At 43.1% G+C, this 22,322-nt stretch overlaps 1 protein-coding gene across 1 annotated transcript in view; it reads right to left on the bottom strand.

Moving 5' to 3' along the window:
• The window catches only part of LOC147109077 (serine palmitoyltransferase 2-like), a 156,441-nt gene that overhangs the window by 55,006 nt on the left and 79,113 nt on the right, over window positions 1-22,322 (bottom strand). Inside the window, exons 7-9 of the mRNA XM_086002663.1 lie at window positions 16,797-16,902; window positions 11,769-11,988; window positions 7,004-7,130 (exon numbers count right to left, since the gene is read on the bottom strand). Of these exons, the coding sequence (XP_085858789.1) occupies window positions 7,004-7,130; window positions 11,769-11,988; window positions 16,797-16,902 (453 nt within the window). The remainder of the gene's footprint in view (window positions 1-7,003; window positions 7,131-11,768; window positions 11,989-16,796; window positions 16,903-22,322) is intronic.

Below are 22,322 nucleotides of genomic sequence, written 5' to 3'. Positions count from 1 at the left end.
CTCTTTTCAGTTTTGCAGCCAGATACCGGTGATAGAGGGACCAGCTGGAAAGAGATGCATGTTTTCCGTATTTACAGGAAAAATCAGGTCCCAGAATTCGTGAAAATCGGCAGGGAGAATACTGTGCCCTGTTGCTGCATCTGTATCAGTACCTTAAAATTCAGGTCCAAGAACTGAAAGAATTCACAACACTGCAGACATTAAATTAAATATCTAAAGTACTCAGAGTTAAGAGCACCAGCGCAGCAACTCAATAATGACTCCTGGCTGCCTGGAAGCTCATCAGGGAAACCATACAATGATTGTACGAACACCAAACACGCCTGTGGACTGCAGAGGGGCAGGGGGTGCGAGGAGCCCCCTCGTCAAATCCACTTCGAAGTACAGTCCATGTCACGTTCACTACATAACAGTGTGAACTGGCATAACAACAGAAAATGCTGGAAAAACTCAGCAGGTCAGGCAACATCCGTGGAGAGAAATTTGAGTTGACGTTTCAGGTTGGACCCTTCTTCAAAACTGGAAAGAAAACGTTTTAGTGTGAACTGGCCATTGTGAAGGGTTTAGAACTGGGGTATAATTACATCAAATCCTGCATATGTTCATGCACTTAATAAATCCAATTAAACGTTTCTTTAATTCCTTGCTGATTTGGGATGGCAGACAAATTAGCTCTTCCCCCGCCCCAACACAAGAAGTCGAGCCTTTTAACTTCATTCATGTTTATAGTATATGGAATGAAAAGTTTACAACAATCACACCACACAGAAAGATCATAGATCACATATTAGGTGGAAAAATAATCACCCACAAATAATTCCCATGTTTGGATAGTTTATGCAATTTTCTATTAAAACATTTTAGAGATGGGGATATTTTTATATATAATAGAGAGATAGATATTGACATAGCACGAGAGAGAATCATCTACTTTTGTCAAGATGGCTGTACATTAAAAGAAGCCAAGGCCACAGGGAATCCTGATTGATCAAAGTTAGGAGCTGTTTTTGCGAGTGGTGTCAATGAAGTTTTTTTGGACTTGCACTTGGCGTCTTGGAAAAATTAGTCCCCAAGGAGAGCCCCTCCGATTTCTCTTTTTCAAAAAGCACAGTTGTTCCAATGTGCATCATTTCCAGGCATGCTCTACATACTGAATACTTCCAACTGGAACATGAGGAACTATAGTACATTAAATGCTGCAAGAAACCATGTCTAAAACGAAAGAGGAGAATAAACGCTACAGCTGCAATTTCCTGTACATGCCGAGCAGAGGCCAATTCTTTCTCCAGGAGGGGCAGATTTAAGCAAAAAAAGCCTCTTGGTCACTCTTGACAACCCCCACAGCAAACTAAAGGTGCAAATCCATGCTGTCTGCTAATACCAATTGATAATCCACTGAGGTGGTGTGCAAGGCAGTGTCCTCCTGTGTTTATACCCCAGAATTTCTTCAAGCAGCAGCGATTCTGTAATACTGTAGACTACCAGTGCTCTAGAAACACCCCCCTCCGCCGCCGACACTGCAGGTCTAAATACCAAAGCAACAACTGCAAGTGAAGTTTGAGCATTCACACCTGGAACTTGCCATTTGCAAGTGTTATTGCCACCAGCCCTTCCCTAATGGATGGGAAAGACTGGTACAGGAAGGCAACCAGGAATCTACATCAAGGGGCTGAACGGCAATCCAAATGCTCAGCCTGTTCACAGTTCACGCTTGCATTGCAGCCACAGCGCTGCTGCCACTGGTGCACAAGTGAACTCACCTTTTTGGGTGCGAGCCTCTGCCTCTGGAATGAGCATTTTCCCGTAAGGCAAACGCACCAAATTCTTCCTCCTTCAGAGTGCCATTTTGCCCCTCCCTTTATAAAGCTTTTTGATCACGAGCTCACTGCTGTGAAGTGATGACCTTGTGTCCCATCACTGCACTACACATTGGTGTGCTAATACGCTATAACTAGTCCTTTTTCAAAAGCAGACTGCATTTTAATTCTTTCAATCTGCTTCAGTTATCTGGTCATTGAATGGAAGCTGGCTAGAATGACCAGGTGCTGCTGTGTATTCATTGGAATACCACAGATTTATCTTAACAGTGTTTGAATGACTTGGAAAGCAAACTTGATTACCAATAACAGGGCAATGTTGATTAGAAGAGAGATATTTTCCACCACGTCAGCAAGCATGTCACACCAAATTAGATGCCCATGAGCATCCCTACCAAGTGAATCATGGCAAGATACTTACTTGACTGATGCACCTAACGAACTGCATTTAGAGGCATCACGGAGGATACCTGCATGCAGCTGGTCAGAAAGTGAACTACCATCCTTCCGAACAAGTAGCTGCACTGGCAGAAGCCTGGCTGTAGGCTGACAGCTCCCCCTGCCCTCGTTCAGGGATGGCATGATGTACTGTGGGGTCGAGGGGGGGGAAAGGAGAAGACAGAAGAAGAAAAGATGGCAGATGAAGGAATTTGTCGTGGACACACATGAAAAGGTTAAGACTGAGTTTCTCACACAAAGCTACAATAAAAAAAGTTAAGTGCACAGCTCTTTCACCATTCAGATAGCGACACAATTGCACAGCTCACAGGCATGTTGGGGGTGGTAGGAACAAACTAGCTGAAGGACAGTAAGCTTTGTGGCACATTTAAAATAGCCATAAGCAGGAACAGCAACATTTCAGTTTGCATTACCCAAGACAAATGCTCACACACGCACCTCCAGGAGCTGGGTTTAAAGCCACCCAGAACGATGGAACAAGTCTCTCTCTGAAAGGGCCCTGTGTGAAGTGATCTAGGCAGTCTCAAATGGGTTGTTAGCATGCATAGACCTGGCTTGAATTCAGCACAAACTGGTAATAAGCGGACTCAGAAATCAGAAGGACGGAGGATGGCTGAGAGAAATGGAATGCCACATACATGCAATAGGAATGCTCCAAGGTTGGGCTCGAGCAGGGCAAACTTTGTCACTCTGAACTGTACTGCACCTCACCTTCCAGTCCCAGATAGTCACTAAATACTTCGTGATTTCTGTCCCCAGTATCTCCCTGCCTCTGGATAATTGTGTTTTAAAAATTAAACAATCTCAATTATATATATATTTTTTTTAACACCAATACCCAATCTGTTCAGAGAAACACCAAAATTAACATTTAAGCTTTACAAACCTTAAGATACTTTCCCTCTATAACTGCACAGAGATTCCTGCTGTGGTGCTTCAAACACAGATTCTGAACCGTCACAGTCAGATTAAACATTTAAAACCGCAAACTATTACTGGGAGAGGTAGAGGGCAGGAAGGAGATGTAGGGGACAAGGTGAAAAGTGACGCCGGGAAATTTACTCCACACAGGATAGCTGCCACTCGAGAAAATACTCCTACATTGGAGCTCTTAAACACGTGCAGCACCACCTGGTGGCAAGATGGTGTTTCCACTCCCCTATCAGCCAATTTAAGTCTACACTGCAGGTAACCTGGAAGAGATACCAATAGTTAAAGCTGCAGCGACTTGCTAGTGGAATTTGTTCCTCAATACAGTTAAAAAAAGCAGGTTTCAAGTAAAGAAAATGTCGACAAGGTCATTTCCACCCCGCCCCCCCTTTCCACTACACTGCTCCACTAGATTGTCCAGCATGCAATAAATGGCTAACTTAGCACAAAGCATGGCCTTTGATGTACTTCCTTTCCATTTAGCTGCGGCTAAGTTAACTAACCAGGTTAAACCTTTTTAAAAAGCAGACAATTCAACTGTAACCTTAGAACAAGATTAAAACAAATGCATCCAACCACACAAGCTCCTCAAATACCAAATCATTTCCTATTTGTACCGTGCACACAAATCATAATTAAAGGATAAAATGTCTTTTCCAAATTTAAATCAACATTTCTATAGGACTTTTTAAATGTACAAAGAGACGTCTCGGCCCTTCACAGGGCGACGGGTAGCAAGCGAACGGAGTTGGTGAGGAGGGAGCAAGAAAAGAAACACAATGTCATCGATAGAAAACTGATCTTTTGATAATTTTCTGAATGAGCTTTTTCTTGTTTGCATTTCGTACTGGCCCTTGTTCAGGCCAGATTGTGGGAAATTGGCGTCAGCGAGCCACCTCTTGGCATCGACACCACCACAATCTGCTCCACAGTTACTGCAACAGAATTTATAGATCCACAAACATCTCCATTCCGTCTCCGGGATCAGGAAGCTGGGTCTAGTATAAATGAGGGAGCTGGCTCCTGGAATCCGACCTAAACAAGCACCAGTGTTTGGATGAAAGGCACGAGCCGTAGTGCAGACACCAACGTTGAACAAAGTAACAGGGAGGTTAGCTAAATCAGGAAGCAGCCATCAGGCAATGACATACTTGCATTTTTAAAAACCGGTAGATTGCAGGGAGAAGGAAAGACCGAGGACGCAAGGAGTTCCACACACAATCGTAAGAAAGAAGGAGATGTGGAAAGAACAATATTCAGAGCAGCGACAACCAAACTTTCCTGCTAAGCTGCACGGCCATGCAGTGGTCTGGAGGTCCTGCGCAGGCCGCTCACTGCTTTCTACAAGGAAGAAACCGTGCATGCACGAAAATTTGAATGGGCCACGCACTAAAAGATTGGGGGGGGGGGGGGGGGGGGAGAAAGAGAACGACTGGCGACAATCCTGGTTGATTCATGCCTCCTGAATTTTGCTATTTAGAAAAAAACCATCTTATGTAGAACCCCTCTGAGCACTTCATAGAGAGGAAGGGTAATTGAAACCACAGTCAGAGGGGTTTTTGAAGTAAGGGAGAGTTGGCAAGGCAATTCAGGCTCAATTTATAACCTGGGTGGAAGTACCCAGACTCAACACAGGGGACAGAGAAAGGTGCACGGAGGTGTACAGCTGGCTCAGGGAAGGCTGTATGCTGAAAGCACATTCCACAAGATGTTTCAGCAACAGCAGAAGCCATTAGAATAAACATAGTCCGTTCCACTCCTCCACCGCAATCTGACTGCTTTAGTTTTAACCTTCAAACATTAGGATATTGTAATATTGAAACCAGTAATTTACAGAGTAGACTTATGGGCACCACTCTGAAGCCACAATAGGAGGAAAAATCTCAACTCCCAAGAAAAGAATCGACAACATACCATCACTAGTACAATAAAAAAAATCTGGAAATACATAGTAGGGCTGCTCAGCATCTGGAAAGTAAGGTTACCACGCAAAACTTTAATCTTACTTAATTCAAATGCTAATTGACCTGCTCTTCATTTACAGCATTTTCCGATTCTACTTCAGACTTTCAGGTTTCTCTTTCTCTAATGCACAAATTGGTCAGTAACAGTAACTTTCAGCTTGAAATGATTGTTCTTGACACAAGTCAGAGACTGTCCTGAATCCAAGTAGTATGTGGTTGAAGAATGCAAGGTCCGGACGTGAACCTAATCACATACAATAAAAACAGTCCGCGATCCTGGCATTAACCACCTCCTGTACCCAAACTGGATTGAAGTGCATCCTTTTCCAAACAAGCAATTGAGGAGGTTTGGTCAGTAAACACAAACTAGCTGCAGATTCACTGCTCCATGACCGGGCAACATTGACTCCTGGTTACCTGAAGTGCATTCGCTGTCTGCTTGTGAACCAAACGCCAGCTGCTGCGTTTTCATTTCAACAGGAGTGAGTGTCCAGGTAACAGAGAATTGGGGCAGTTTTAGCTTTTTTTGGGGCACTATGGGAATCAAGGGACAGGGCGGGAACGTGCAGTTGAGGTTACTGAATGGCCAGGCTCGAGGGGCCGTAAGGCCCACTCCTGCTCCTATTTCTTATGTCCTTATTGGAATTTGCCAGAAAAGGAGCATCACTAGAAGCAGGTTCCACTGCAGACATACTTACAGTACCCAATTCTAAAGCCTGCATGTTACATTGAAATGTCGGAATTGTGTACAACAAACATTTGAATAGAGAACAATTAAAATATTCGTGAACTTACTTCAAAACACCAGCAGACAATGTAAAACTATAAAATACATCCCACAATTCACTCATTGGTGAGCTCAAACCTGGGTTGCCATAGATACACCAGATCCTACGATACCAGCAGCAGTTCCACTGCATATGAAACACATATTTGTCACTTAGCAGAACAATGGTGGTGACTTTTTAAAAATTCAGTCACAGGATGTGGGTGTTGCTGGGAAGGCCAGTATTTATTGCTCATCCCTAATTGCCCTTGAGACAGTGGTGGGGTAGTTGTCTTCTTGAACCAATGCAGTCCACGAGGTGAAGGTACTCCCATAGTACTGTTAGGGAGGGAGTTCCAGGACTTTGACCCAGCGTTGACGACAGCACAAGGGACTGCCTAGGAACTGCAGTCTGACGGAGAGGGGGAGATATTATAAATGGAAAGTACAAACAGAATCCCGAAAACTGACTGACCATAGTCCAGGCCATTCCTTTTTTTATTTTAAGATCACAAAGCCAGCATAACTTGACCACACAAGCAACCTGAACACTCCTTTCAATAGTAACTCTGGATGTTGATGCATCACATGTACCCGACACTGAAAGGTTTCACTGTGAAGTACTGCAAAACCAGAGGCTACAGTATCCAAGACACAAAGGACGTCGACACATCAACAACATACTGCTGTGCACACCGAGTGGGTGCCACACCTTGCCACCTGTACCGTGCTATAACCAGAGATAGACAAATACTGGCTCCACCATTAGCAAACAACCTATGCGACTCAATTATTAGATTCTCTGGTATAGTAGGCCCACCACACCTAAACATAAGAGAATGACACCAACGCACAGTCTAACCAAAATAGTATACACGTCTGACCAATACAATTTGTTACCTTTCACCCAACATGCACTCTATTTCATTGTGATAAATATGACTGTTGGCCGAGATTCACAACGGTTACTCCACTGAAGGGTTCCCCATACCAAGATATCGACATTTACCATTACTCGCCTCCCCAGACCAAAGCTGCATCTTCTACTGCTGCAGAAAGGGACTTACCAAGCTTCGTGCCATCTTCTCCCATGATGCATTTCATGGAGGCGATGATTTGCTCTACAACAGGTGCAGACATTGAGGTAGCATAGACTGTACTGTGAGAATGCGAGCGAAGGTAGTCTATGAGCTCCTGCAATGCAGACACAAATATTTGTTGAGCTGTTTCGCGCTAGATTATAAAAGATCAAAATCAATAAATGGCTGGTATCTTGTAAACTTAGCTATTGCTTTCTCCAAAAGGTGTGTGTGTTTATACAAGTACCAGTGTGCAATTACTTCTAAATCGAATTCTCAGAAACTGCACTGAAGCCTGCTTTACTCAGTACCGTGTACAGCATGCCTGACCTTAGAATTTAACTTACTATCAAGGGTTCGAAGTATCGCTGACAGTCTGGAGACCTTATTAAGAACCAATTAAAGTTCAAGATAAACATAGATATACATTCAAGTGGTTTTATGAGCTGCTTATTTTGGGTATCATTTAAACCAATTTTTTTTTTTTTTTTTAAGCTTCATAACCGAAGAACGTGTGTCTGCAGCCCAGGCATTGTAGTTTTAATTTTTATTGCCCTTAAGGTTACGAAACCACAGGATGACTGTTCAAGAGAAGGGATGGCGTAACCATAAAGTTCGCTCAGGCTAGGTGTATTCACAGAATGATATGGAACAATTTCCACCCACACCCCTTAACTACTCTCAATGATGACCTTATCTCTCAGTTTCAGAAAAGCACCAATAAACCCACACCATTTACCAACATTCATCGTGAGACTGCTCACATAGTTTCCATCAGTATGCCCAGTAGGCATTTACGGTGTACCTGGCCAAGTACAGATTAGTTGAGACAGCGGATGGCTCAACAAACATGAAATTGGCTTGGCTCTTCAGCGTTAGAAACTAAATTCACAAACGTGAGAAGTGGAAACACTCCTATTGCTTGTGCACTGGTTTGGTCCTTATAATGGGTGCATATCTTCGTGACATCTGGGCGGATTGTGGATCATCTGCACCAGCTCGACTGCACTACCACAGTTCTCTCTCTGCACATTCCTGGACCCCTTCACCTTGCATCCTCTTCTAATATCTCCCCTCTACAGTCCATTTCTGCTTTCTTCTGGTTCCACTCGTATTGCAATGTAGGTGTCTCCTCCAATGGCTTCTCTGCCACCTCCAATGATCCAGTGGTCCATGCTTGGTTCTTTCCTCTTGACTATTCATGTTCCGACTCCCTCACCCCTAGGTACTCATCTGGAAGCATGGAGGTTCGTAGATCCGCGCTCCTGGGCCTCTCCGGGTACCAGTCCACGTATCCCGGGGGCGCACACTGTTCGCAAGCGCCTCATAGATCACGTGGGCCGGCCCAACCAATGAAAGAAGGGGAATCCCCATTCATACTTATGGGGATTCCATATGTACGGAACTCCCATAAGTATGAATGGGGATCACTTAAATACACGAACACGTGAAATAAATTTTAAAAATTATATATTTAAAATTTAAATGACATTTAATTAAATATTTTAAACAAAAATTTAATTTTTGGGGGAAAAAAGTATATGTTTTAATGGGGCTAAAAATAAACTTAACTTATTGGACAGGGTTTTAATGTATAAATGAGTGATAACATTTTATTTTTCTATTTTTTTAAACTCTTGCGCTGGTAAAAGCAGGCCTTACGCCTGCTTTTACCAGGCGTAAGAATTTCATGGGTATTCGCTGGGCAGAAGTTGGGCAAATAGCGGAGGCCCTTTTCCCGGGGATGTGGATGATCTGTCGAGGGAATTCTTGACAGATCGCAGGTTCCGGGGTTTTCGCGTGTGCACTTTGCATGCTTAAACCCTGAACTTGCATGGCCCTTACAGGCACCTTGTACGCACCCGTAGGGGTCGCAAATTATGGCCCAATAACTCTCTGGTGTAACATATGGGACGGAAAGCCTTGATCTCACAAAACTACTTGTGTAGAATATGCAGGTAGATTTTTGTACACAACACAATGTCAAAGCACACCGCTTTGCACTCTATTTAATCATTGAGATAAAGCAAGATACACACTTAATAAACAGAATTAGATTTCAACCCTAAGAGGCATTTTAGCTGCATTGGATGATCTGTACCGTGGATCGCTGTGATCTCTCCTGGTGGGTTCAACAAACGACACCAACATAGCACTTCTATCCAAACGCCTCAATGTTCACAGGCGATCGGGCGGGGAAGTTACAGTAAAGAGTTGCGTGGGCTGGTGTTGGGACATGGTTCAAGCTTAGCTTTACTGTACAACACAATTTAGAAACGGAAAGTTGGACTACATTCAGAGAAGTCTGGATATTAAATTTATTTTCCCCTTTCACGTTAAGGCAGTCACAAGACCGTAAAAGTTAGTAGAATAAATTTGGGCAAAGGCTTATTTACAAGATAATGGGCTTGCCACACGTGCAAGCCCCCGATGTGCACTCGCCCTGCGCGCCGACATCTGAAGCCTGGGCCTGCTCGCATTTCCTGTCACTGGCCCGGTTCAGATGTCGGCGCGATGCGCTTACCTGATCCAGCGGCGGAGTTAGTGCGATGTGCCGGCTGGGATCAGGTGAGCACTGTGCAGCCAATCAGGGGAGGGGAAACTCATTCATGAGTTTGACAGTAAGAGCTGTCAAACTCATGAAAAGTATGGGCTGCCAAAACACTACTTTAACTTTAAATAAAATTAAAAAAAACATCCCACTGATTATAATAACTATAAATAAGTTTTTAAAAATGTTTTAAACAATTAATCAATTTTTTGAAAAAAATAAGTTTTTAAAAAATAGGGTCTAAAACTAAACTTACCATCCTGTAAATTCTTTAAAAATAACAAACTTGTGGAAAAAAAAATTCTACATTGTACTAAAAGCCCACTTACCTGAAAAACTAAATACTTATGTCTTGTTTTTCCACGCGTAAAGACCGGAGGTCTTTACACGCGCGCAACTTTGGAAAAAAAAAAAGGAATTTTAATGCGCACGCGCTGCCTGTGCAGTCGCGCGCGTTCTGCCTCTGAACCCCTTCGTTCAGAGGGCAGGAAATGCCGGTTTTCCCCGCATGCGCTGTGCATGCTGAAAACCGGCATTTCCTCCGGCCAGACGCGCGAGTACCCCGACCGTACTCACACGTTGGGACAGGAATTACTGGCCCATTAAAAAATAATACAGCAATACTGCTTTCATTCTCAAAGTCAAGTATATTATCTCTGTCATATATCAGATGATATCCACTGAAAATCTACTGGCAATCCCTAATATACTGTAGCTGTGATTTTCACATGTCTAAATGTATTGCAAATATTACAAATGATGCAATTTACTGCCATTTTGTATTGCAAGCTTTGTGCCTCAACACCATCAGCTGCAGCAGTTTTGCTCCAATGACCTTAATTAAGATACATTCGAGTGCAAGACATGGTCAGCAACTTCAGATCGCATGCAAAATTAAACCGGTTTTTATTTTTGTGAACTGGACTGCATTTACCGAGCATCTCAAGCTTCCATTAATGTCAACATTGCAGTTATCACTGTTGAAACATCTCAAGTGCTTCACACATCACTTGGCGTGCAGTGATTCCAAAGACAACCATTTTAAGTGATCTCACTGATCTGTGACTGAAAGTAGTACGGTGAATTTAGCCAGATAACCAAAGTTGCAATCTACACGTGAATTAAGGTTTTGAAGTTAGGTGCTTAGTTTTGGATTCCTGAACATAGTTAAAATTAAAAGGCAATTTAGCGGCAGTAGTGTTACCGATAATTACCAGGAGGTGGAGATGTTGAGCACCAACACCCTGCATCCAAAAACACCATCTGCTGGTAACCACAGCTCTATTAAAAGGAGTCTCGTGTTTATACATTTTTACAATATGTAGTTTTAAAAATTTGGATGTCTTTTTGATCCTTGTTTTTTTTTTTGCTGAGTTAGAAGATCTAAGCCAGGGCTTCAAATGCCCTCAGTGTCCATTATTTTGTGGTTAGCTGGATGCTCGACATAAACATTAACCCACCACCACATTTTAAGAGTATCCAAGCCAAGGTATTGTGAAATCCGTGCAGATGGTTTGCCTGCCTGATGCAGAGTAAACAGCTCTTTACCCACTCCTCATCCCATTGGGAGACATTCCACTTGTCCAATCCAGACAGCGCAGTGCCTGTTTAGCAGAGCCAAGGCTTAGGGACCCAAGTGCATGCGGGGATACTGTTGGGCGTTTAACCAACCAAAACCATGCAGTCTACCAACAGAGTGTTTGGAATAAGCAGCATGCTGCTTACATCAGGAGCTAGGGCACTGGACTGCAGTTATTTGGGATTGAGTGGAACAGGTTCAAGCCCTACTGACAGGTTTACCTCTAATGGAGTTCAGCCAGGCTGACCGGTCAATCATTAATAGTGCAGTGGATCAATGTTTCCTTTAAGTTGCACGGCCGTGCGGCGCGCCGCAGCTCCCGTGCAGGCTCACCGGCTTTTAAATTAGGGAAAAACTGCACATGCGCGGTATTTTGAAGATGGGGGTGGGGGGAAGTCACTGTAAAAAGCTCAGTTTAAGTCTTGAAAAATGGCAAAAGTTAGATTGCCTAAGAAATGTAAAGAGAAGCAGTTCCTCAATATAAACTAACAACCAGCTAGCTAGGAGGCAGACACTCAATCTGCAAACACCAGATTACCTCTGGCACTCGAGTACAGACAATGCTTACAAAGTGCCCGCCATGAAAAGGTTCGACATGGAAAGTCTCGGACCAATTGCCGTACCTTTTTGCCACCTATGTATCCACCAGCTGCGCCAAAACTCTTGGTGAAGGTTCCCATCATGACATCCACGTCCTTGGGATTGAGGTCAAAATACTCCACCACGCCTCGGCCTGTGGGTCCCAGAGCCCCGATACTGTGAGCCTCATCCAGGTACAGATAAGCCTTGTACTTTTTCTTTAAAGCCACTATCTCAGGCAAGCGGACGATAGAGCCCTCCATACTGTGAAACAAAAAAATTAACACTACTAAATCCAACACTACAAATCCAACTCCTACCTAACTTGACCATTTTCAGCCCGGTCTAAAAGAGCTCTTTGAATTTAAAGCAGTAAATATATCAGATATTTAATAACTTGTGGGCAAATGCATTTCATGCCCACAAATTGTATTTTCTCATTATGCTTTTTATCTCAACATTTAACATGAGAATTCCCAATGTCAACAGGTCTCGGTGATGCTGTTGTTGCAGGTTATGCCAATTCGATGGTGTTGCAGCTTCACTGAATCCTGACACTGAGCAGTACGAGGGAAGTCTGAAAATAGAACCCCTCTCATTAAGCCCATTCAGTGCCACGCCCTAGTCAAGGAGGTAGGTGAGCTCCCCCAAGACCTCTACAAGCGTCTCTCATGGCACGCTTACCGTGGAGGAATAGAGGCAACAGTAGACAATGTAGATCGCCCTAAATCCCCCTGCATTCCACAGTGTAAACAACCCAAGTTCAGAACACAGACAGGGTGACATCACACATCTAGCCACAAAACTGAGTCCAAGAATCTACCATGGGCTACAGCTTCATGTAAATCCAGGGAGCCTGTGCTTGCTCTCTGGATTATAGTGGAGCCCAGAATACCTAGAGACTGATGCCTAAGAGTGTAAAAGCACAACAGCCATCAAATGGAGGCTGTTCTCTTAAAAACAGATCCCTTAACACAATGGAAAAGTACTTTAGCTGGTGCTCACGGGTAGCAAAAGCCAACTTTTCCTCCCTTTCTGTATCATAAGTACTTGATCACAGGCGCGAGGGTCTGAATGGCCTATTCCTGTTCCTATCTTTCTGCCATTGACTTGTATTTCATCCCGATACGATAATATAAGGAACCTTTTGGAAACAGAAAAAGGATCAAATCCAGCTCCACAGTATTTTGATGCTCAGTTGGAGCACACTTGCCTCTGAGTCAGAAGGTTGTGGGTTCAAGTCCCACTCCAGGCACAAAGCTAGGCTGACATTCTAGTGCAGTGCTGAGGGAGTGCTGCACTGTCAGAGGTGCCGTCTTTTGGATGAGATGTTAAACCGAGGCCCCATCTGCTCTCAGGTGGACTTAAAAGATCCCATGGCACTATTTTGAAGAAGAGCAGGGGAGTTATCCCCGGTGTCCTGGCCAATATTTATTCCTCAACCAACATAACAGAAAAAACTGATTATCTGGTCATTATCACATTGCTGTTTGTGGGAGCTTGCTGTGCACAAATTGGCTGCCACGTTTCCCACATTACAACAGTGGCTACACTTCCAAAGTACTTCATTGGCTGTAAAGTGCTTTGAGTCGTCCGGTGGTCGTGAAAGGCATTATATAAATGCAAGTCTTTCTTTCTCATACTTGAAATGCAAACTAATAAATATAATTCATTATAGCTTCAATTGTTAGCATCTTCATATAAACCTCAGTCGCTACAGACCAATTCCTCTTCTGGCCATATTAAAGCTAGATTTTCCTACCACATTTGTTTGCAAGTGAATCTCTCTCTCTCCTGCATTTTGAGTGAGAGAGAGAAATGCCAAGAGCAGAGCTCAGCCATCCAAACTTCAACGTAAAAAGTATGGCCTTCAGCAACTTCAACAATAATTTGCATTTATATAAAACCTTGAACGCAGAAAACCACCGCAAGGCTCTTAAACTATGACAAAAAGACACGTCAATATGGACTCCTTTATCAGGACTGACATTGTGATATATTAACCTGTCTTGCCCTTTCAGATGATGACAAACCTACTATGTATTTACACCATTTTCAGTTTCTAGTTGAGATTTTGCAAACTCACCAGATTATGGCTTTAGATTCATAGTAAGCCACTCATTATAAAAAGTGTCAGTTTGGTTCAATTGATAGCACTCTTGCCCTTCTGGTGTCTGCAGTTTAAGGCTGCAACCCTATTTCTGGGACTTGAGCATATAATTGAAGAGCCCGTGAGCACTTTGAACAGCTGGGCAGTGCCCCATTCCACGTGGTTTTGGGTTGACACCAATGAAGATCAAAAGGTGTTAACATTCTGGTTATATAAACACCAACATTCTGAGCAGCGATTTAATCAGCTGGTTAAAGTGCTGGGGAGTACTGCTTAGCAGTGCAGTACACAATGCAGACAGATACCCAATACACCCCTTCTTGTAATTCCAGCTGATGTTAAAAGATTTCACGGCAGTATTCATGAGGACGCAGGGAGTTTCCCCAGTGCCCCGGCCAAAACACATCAGTGCTGTTTACAGGAAATGGTCATGAGCAAAATGGCTACCGTTTGCCAACAAAGCTATTTATTGTATGAGGAAACTCTAGAATGTGCGAGATCTGATGAGGAGCTAGCTACGAGTTCTTAGCAACTGACATGGGAGATTTGAACAGTTTAATTTTGTCTCAACGGTAGCTACACGTCAACACGCTGGTGGACTGCAACCGTTATTACAGCAACTTTACAGCAATTATCTGCCAAATTCTACTTCCACTCATACGTCAGTTTAATGCCAGTGTCACAAACTTACAGCCAGACGCACTGAATGCAAATAGCAAGCATCTATACTAACAAAAAACTCTAAATTAATAGATCTGAGCTGCACTTTTTCTAGCAACTCCTTTTTGAAAAGTACTACTTATTTTCAGCATGTGTATTTTAAAAAGGGAGGGATAAATACAATGTAGCTTCAATAAAATGACTGTTTTCCCCATCTTAACTTTTTAAAAAAAAAGCATTCACACAAAAACATATATATACTGGCTCATTTAGACAGAGCCCTTTTCTGCACTGCTGCCTGTGCGCAATTCTGAGTTGTTCAAATTACTTATGAGGCAACATTTGCTTGTTACCAGAGTGATGCCAGTGAATGGGAAGCCACAAAGGATGGAACAAGCTATCTTTATATATGAAGATAGTAGCCAAGACAAATTGGCAGTCAGCTGAAAAGAGAGACACCATTGGGAGCTAATTAGTTTAGCGCAAATTAAAGAGTGTGCGCATGGGAGGGGAAGTTGGTAAGGGGGCAGGGTAGGTAAAAGTATCTTGCAGTCAAAATACTTGTTATAGTATAAAAAGTACTCTCCCGACCTGGAATTTTTGCAACTTAAAGAAAAAAGAATCAATTAACACACTTCTCTCATTCCCCCCCCCACCTATGGGGAAAAAGCAGCAGCAATTTATTCCTGGGATGAGAGGGTTGTCCTATGAGGAGAGATTGAGCAGATACTCTCGAGTTTAGAAAAATGAGAGGTGATCTCATTGAAACATGCAAGATTCTGAGGGGGATTGACAGGGTAGATGAAGAGAGGTTGTTTCCCCTGGCTGGAGAGTCTAGAACTAGGAGACATAGGCTCAGGATAAGGGGTCAGCCATTTAAGGCTGAGATGAGGAGGAATTTCTTCACTCAGAGGGTTGTGAATCTTTAGGATTCTCTACCCCAAAGGTTATGGATGCTGAATCGTTGAGTATATTCAAGGCTGAGAGAAAGATTTTTGGACTCTAGGGGAATCAGGAGATATGGACACCAGGCAGGAAAGTGGAGTTAAGGTAGAAGATTAGCCATGATCTTATTGAATGACAGAGCAGGCTCGAGGGGCCGTATGGCCTACTGCTGCTCTTAATTCTTCTTTTCTTATAACTTGTATTTACATAGAGCAGTTAATGCAGAAGAACACACCAAGGTCCTTTACAGAGGCGTGAAAAAAAATGGAGACCGAGATTAGGAGGGTCGACCAAAATGGTTGGTCACAAAAGTGGAATTTTAAATGAGAGTCTTTAAAGAGTTGGAGAGGTAACTGGAGAGGTATTGCCAGAATGTGCGACCGAGACTGAAAGTACAGCTACCAATGGTGGGGCGAAGGGAATGGGATGCACAATAGGCTTGAGTCAGAGGAATGGAGTGTTCCAGGGTTGGTGGGGGGGGGGGGGGGGGGCTGGAGGCAGAAATTTTCACCTCTTAAAATAATCAGCAACACTGCATCTGGTAACTGCACAGAGTTCCAGCTCAATCAGCTAAGAATATCAATGCGCCAAATGACGACGTTTGGACGTTATGTAGCCAAAATTAAAATACATTAGGGAATTTTAGAGCCAGAACCGTTACTGACCCCTTACCTTGGTTGAACTCCCACCTCTCATGCAGGAAGTCAGCACAAAGGTGGTGGCAAGTAAAGTGATTTTAAAATCAGGATTTTAAAATTATCATCCTCACTTCCAAATCCTTTCATGGCCTAACCTCCTCCAGCCTTACAACCCTCCGAGATCTCTGCGCTCCTCCAATTCTGGCCTCTTGCGCATTCCCCGATTTTAATCGCTCCACCATTGGCGGCCGTGCTTTCAGCTGCCTCAGCTCTAAACTCTGGAGTTCCCTCAGTAAACCTCTCCGCCTCGCTACCTCCTTTAAGACACGCCTTAAAACCTACCTCTTTGACCAAGCGCTTTCCCAATATCTCATGCGGCTCGGTGTCAAATTTTGTTTAATAACGCTCCCATGAAGGGTCGTTTTACTACGTTAAAGGCGCTATATAAATACAAGTTGTTGTTGATCTAAGTGTCACCTGGAACAGGTGATCTCAGCACACGACTGGGGAGGAAGATGGCATTTTTTAAACGGCAGCTCTGCAATTGCAAGATTTGGTGACATGGGCACAGTCTGGCTGTACACAAGGCAGTGGAACATGAAATGTGCAAGGCAGCGAATGCAAGGCATCGTTCCAGCATTTCACTAGCCAGCTTGGCGAACACGCTGCAAAGCACACAATGACTTATTCAGGTTGGAATATGTAACTTGTGTTTGTACCTGTAAATCCCCTCTACCACGATGAGAATCTTTTTCCACGGTCTGCGAGTCCGAGGCTGCCCGTGTACAATAGCGTCTTTCAGCAATTTATCCAAGCTCTGCATATCTGGAAATAAAACAAGCATTGTAAGGACTATGCAGTTGGTATTACACAAACATCCACTGATAAACTGGCTCGCACTTTCAGCCATGGCCAGCTGCCCACAGAAAAACTCCTCATTGTTACCTTAAAATGTCGAGTCAAATTCAAAGAATAAAAAAAGGAGAATTTGAGCATAACCTTAGTTCAATATTGGTAGGTAAAGCCATTCAGCCAAATCGTAGCTTCTCCAGAAAGAACCCACAGTAGTGCTCCCAGTAACATGTTTCTTAAATGATTCCAGTGTTTTTGCCTCCACTACGATATCTGGAAGATCATTCCAGGGTATTGGAAATCTGGAAAACTCTTCCCCAAATTGCAGAGGCTGGGGTCAATTGAAAATTTCAAAACGGAGATTGATCGATTTCTGTTCGGCAAGGGTATTAAGGGTTATGGAACCAAGGCAGGTAAATGGAGTAAAGATACAGATCAGCCATGATCTAACTGAATGGCTGAAGAGGCTCGAGGGGCTGAATGGCCTACTCCTCTTCCTATGTTGATCACGTTGTTCATTCAGATTTAGCTAGTTACTAACAATTCCTTGATAGCACTGTGTAGTTAAGCACGGCATTTATACAGCCTGCTATTAGCTTACAATTTTATTGAAATTTGCGGCACTTCATTTGATTTTGCTTGTGTATTACTTGCCCGAGAACAGGGATTTGTGCAAGTAGTGGTGGTTGGTGGGGAGCAAATGCAGCATTACTCTAACCCTGTGGAGTGTATATGCCTTGGAGAGTGCGAGGTCTTTCTTGAATCCCCTTGTATCTGATCTTGTACCATGACGACTTAGATCAACTTAAAGAAGAAACTCTGTATTGACTCCATACTTCACCCAATGGTGCTTATTGCTGTATGACCCTCTTCTCACATGGGAACATAGGAATTGCTAGACGAAGAGACCAAGGTCCATCTAGTTCGCCCTCTACCAACCTGGTAGTCGCATGGAAACAAAAATGGAGTTGTTGACTAACCATGGCAATCAATCTCCATCAATTAATTAGTCTACACATCAGAAGGGTGCAGGGAAGTTTAAAAAAAAAAGGAAAAGGAGGTCTGACTTTCCAGTTTATTTCTTTCATGGACCAAGCAGGAGAAAGGGAATCTGGCGATGAGACTGGAAGGAAAAGGAAGAGATTTGGGCTGATGGGATGTTTTTGGATTAAGAAGGAAGCCCCTATCCACTGATGGCAGACAGGAACTACAAGAGGAGGATAAAAGGAAAAGGACAGCAAAGCAAAGATTCCTTGACTATATTATCATATTGCAATAATCAGCTGTCCCCAACCTCCTACATAGAATTATTCCTCAGATTTAGCTGCAGCCATCGAGTTAGCTGTGTATACCCTTCCCTCTGCTGTTTCTATTCGCCAGATTTTTTCTCGTTCCGTTATATTCATACCAAGTGTGCGATGTGATTAGTATAACAGAGCCATGTAATAATGCTGTTGGTGCTACAGTTGACCGAAACATTGACAACTACCCCACCTGCCATCTAATAAGTTTCCACTTTGTATGGGTTTTTCTTTTAAGGACAATTTATTGTATGTTACAAATACAAAGCAGCAGGGTGATGTAACCCATTACAAACTGGTGAGCAGCTAGATGCTTTCCATGAGAAAAACAAATATGCGGGGAAGCTCACGTATACCTTCTACTAGCTGGCTATACAGTAGTATTGACAGAGGGTCTTGACGGTGGTTTCGAGCTTGTTCTTTCCGTTGCGAAAGGTGTGCAATAGAGACACTCGAGGGGAAAGGGATATCAACAAAATAAAGAGAGTCACCTGTATCATATGATTATATAAAAATCACAAGCTAGCAACAGGATCATAAATCCTGTACACAGAGCCTGGGTACACAATTCCCAGCTGTTTACCGAGCCACATTAACAAACGATGATCACGAATTTCCAAACAACAAATATCAAATCACAGGCTCTCGTGAGCATTTGCACAAATTGAAATTCTATTCAGTATATAGTGGGAATATCCCGAGTGAAAGGGTGGTACACACTTAGCACAATATCATCACTTCCTTGTGCAATCAAAGCAGCAAAGGAGGCTTGGCCAGAGCGACCTAGTCAAATCTGCTGTCCCCATTTCATCCTATAGAAACCCAAACTTGGCATCGCCTAATCACGATTCGATTCACTCGATCTTGCTATCCTACTCTTTTCAGCCATAGTGTTAAAAGGAAACAAAAAGGACTTGCATTTATATAGCGCCTTTCACGACCTCAGGACATCCCACAGCGCTTTACAGCCAATGTAGTACTTTTGAAATGTAGTCACTTGTAGGGAACACGACACTTGTAGGGAAACACGACAGTCAATTTGCACACAGCAAGAGCCCACAAACAGTAGTGAAATAATGATCAGCTAATCAGTTTTAGTGATGTTGGTTGAGGGATAAATATTGGCTAGGACACCAGGAGAACTTAAGTGAGCGAGAACACTCAAGCACAGGCAGTGGTAGATAGCACTGGCAAATAGAATAACCCCGACAATGTGCATCTTGAATTTGTTTTGTTAAATTAAATTTTTTTGTTCATCAGGATGAAAGATGTCAATGCTGGGACCGAGAACACTTCCATTTCCTGTTTCAAGCACCTCGTCAGCTTCAAGAACTGCTAGGTCAAGTACAAGGATGGTTAGATGCAGAATAAAGTTCCCTCTACTCTGGCCCAATGTGCTTCAGTACTCCGACTGCACCAGTGCTACACTTTCCATTTCCGAGCGAGATTTCCGATTGATGCCAAATTGGGGCACTTTTGTGCTGTGGGCGTTTACCCACGAGGAACTGGATTGAGAATGCCCAAATTAATTTCACGTAATAACCTGCCCAGGCAGGCTGTCACTTTTATCCAAGTCTGGTTCTAGAGGTGAAAGCAACTTAGCCACCTTGGCTCGTTTTAAAAGCTGAGGCTAAAATGGCGACGAATATTACAAGATGCCAACATGGACCAGTTGTTTCTGTGCCGTATATCCCATGTAAAAAGATGTTGATGCTGAATCGAGCAGTGGGTACCGGGTCAAATTCAGTACAGAATAGTGTCGATTACATAAAAGAGGGAAAATCTCTGCTGTTGTGGCAAAGTTAGCAACTAGTACCTGAACTAAAACGGCACAACTCAGGGGAGCATTAACACACGAAGGCACATGACTGACAAGGCAGCAACGTCGAGACTTGTGCTGTTGTAAGTTATTGGAATCCAGAGATCAGAGAATAGTCTTGCAGATCGTGGGTGTATCTTTGTGCCATGCAATTGGTGGGGGAAGTTTTATTCCATTTTGGTTCAATTTTCTTTTGGCTGCAAGCAGCCCCATCAACAATCCGTGCCTTCTGCGACAGGCATGGGATTATACCCATATTCAAAGATTAGGGAGCACGGTGAAAATAACTGAAATACGACTAAGTATTTCCCAATTAAAGCAAAAAAGGTGTTGGCTGAGGATTCCTTTATGGCCAGGGTATCTATGTTACAGGCCAGCGATTATGTGGAGGCAATTAAGCAAGAATGGGTTTCAACTGTCTCATTTTTGGAGAATCCGTCCCATTCATGGCTAATAATCTAATTTTTTAATAAATCAATGATACTATTATCTTGCGTTACCATTTTTAACTGCTACAAGTTTTGATTCTTCATCCATCCAGTGTGAAAGAGCATGTGATAAAATAAGCAGAATACTCTGAGTATTCTGCCCACTGCACTTGTACAAGTGAGGAAAGTCTTTGAAATAAGATGACTTCCTTAGGAACATAAGAACAGGAGTAGGCCATCGAGCCCCTCGAGCTGGTTCTGCCATTCAATGAGATCATGGCTGATCTGCGACCTAACTCCATATACCCAGCTTTGGCCCACATCCCTTAATACCTTTGGTTAACAAAAATCTATCAATTTCAGACTTAAAATTAATTGTCGTTTGTGGAAGAGAGTTCCAAACTTCTACCACCTTTGCATGAGATCTGTTCCTAACTTCACTCCTGAAAGGCCTGGCTCTTAATTTTTAAGACTATGCCTAGTCCTAGACTCCCCAACCAGCAGAAATAGTTTCTCTCCATCTACAGGAGACTTTGGTTTATCCGGAGGTTGTATGTCCGGAAACCTCGATCTACCGGCAGAAATCAGGAGCCGTTCTGTTAGGTTGTTTTTCTTCTCGTGGCTTTTTTTCCCCCCCCAACAGTCAGGCTTTGGAAAGTCTCTGAAGCTGTTGCTAAGCTACAGAGACGCTTCCAAGGTACGGGCCGACTGTTTGACGCTGTTGCTAAGCAACAGTGTTTGTTGTCAGATACGGAGATGAAAAACTCCATATGCTTCAACATTAACTTTGTATGTCTGGCAGTTTTGATAGATCGGCAACAGCTCGGTCCCGTCGGTGCCGGATATAACAAAGTTTCCTGTACTTCCTTAGGTAGTCGTACAATATACTGGCCGTACTGCAGTTCACCATTAAATGCTGAGGCTTGTAATATAATCTACACCTTCAATTGCATTTGAGCATTTGTCCACGAACACTTTCCCCTCCCCTTCCATACATCTGCTGCCATCTTTACCATAACAGTGGAATGCCAATTATCCACCATAATGAAAGCAAACCCCACAACTGGCCGATGCTCTTATCTAACCAACTAATCAGCATGCTCATTTAAGTGTGGAGCACTTGTTTTGCTTTAAAACATTTTGTAAAGCATCAAACTTGAGTATACAATGGTGCTTGAGGTAATAAATAAACTGCCCTGTAGTACGGCATTGAAAAAGGAGCACAAATTCCTTTGGGCTACAATACTGATCAACAAGAACATTGAGGAGCAATCCAGCTGATCAAGCACAAAACAATCAGCTTCCCTTTGGAAGATTGCCAGTTTTGCTGTTCTCAGCATTTGACTGTGTAATAGCAAGACCCAAACCCTACTGGTTTCTCGAATGCGAGGCTATAGATCAGTGGCATGGCAGCTGAAACCAGTTCTGAAAGGATGAGCGCTTTTTAAAATTTAAATGAATATCCACTTCATTTTAAAGAAGTTCCTCCTCACCATATTGCTAACCACAACTTGTGGATAATTGTGGTCCCACTGCATCATGAAGACTAACAGCGTATCTTCACTATTAACGGTTCAGCTTAGGTTGAAGGCGGCGGCCCACCTTCTCAAGGACAACTAGGGATGGGCAATAAATGCCAGCCTTGCCAGTGATGCCCACATCCTGAGAATGAGTTTAAAAAAAAAAACAAGGAACAAAACAGACGGGAACTCTCTTAGCTAATGTAAAATTGCTGAAGTGATGTAAATGCTCATCAGAAATATGGCCATGAACCACAATTCAAATTCCCCTATTCCTCCATGAAATAATTAACATATTTCCAACCCATTAGGTTCACAATCACCT

Source organism: Somniosus microcephalus, chromosome 12 (assembly GCF_052327205.1).
Source record: "Somniosus microcephalus isolate GS21.2 chromosome 12, FLI_Smic_1.0, whole genome shotgun sequence".
Classification (NCBI taxonomy): Eukaryota; Metazoa; Chordata; class Chondrichthyes; order Squaliformes; family Somniosidae; genus Somniosus; species Somniosus microcephalus.
This window is presented reverse-complemented; position numbering and strand designations above follow the sequence as displayed.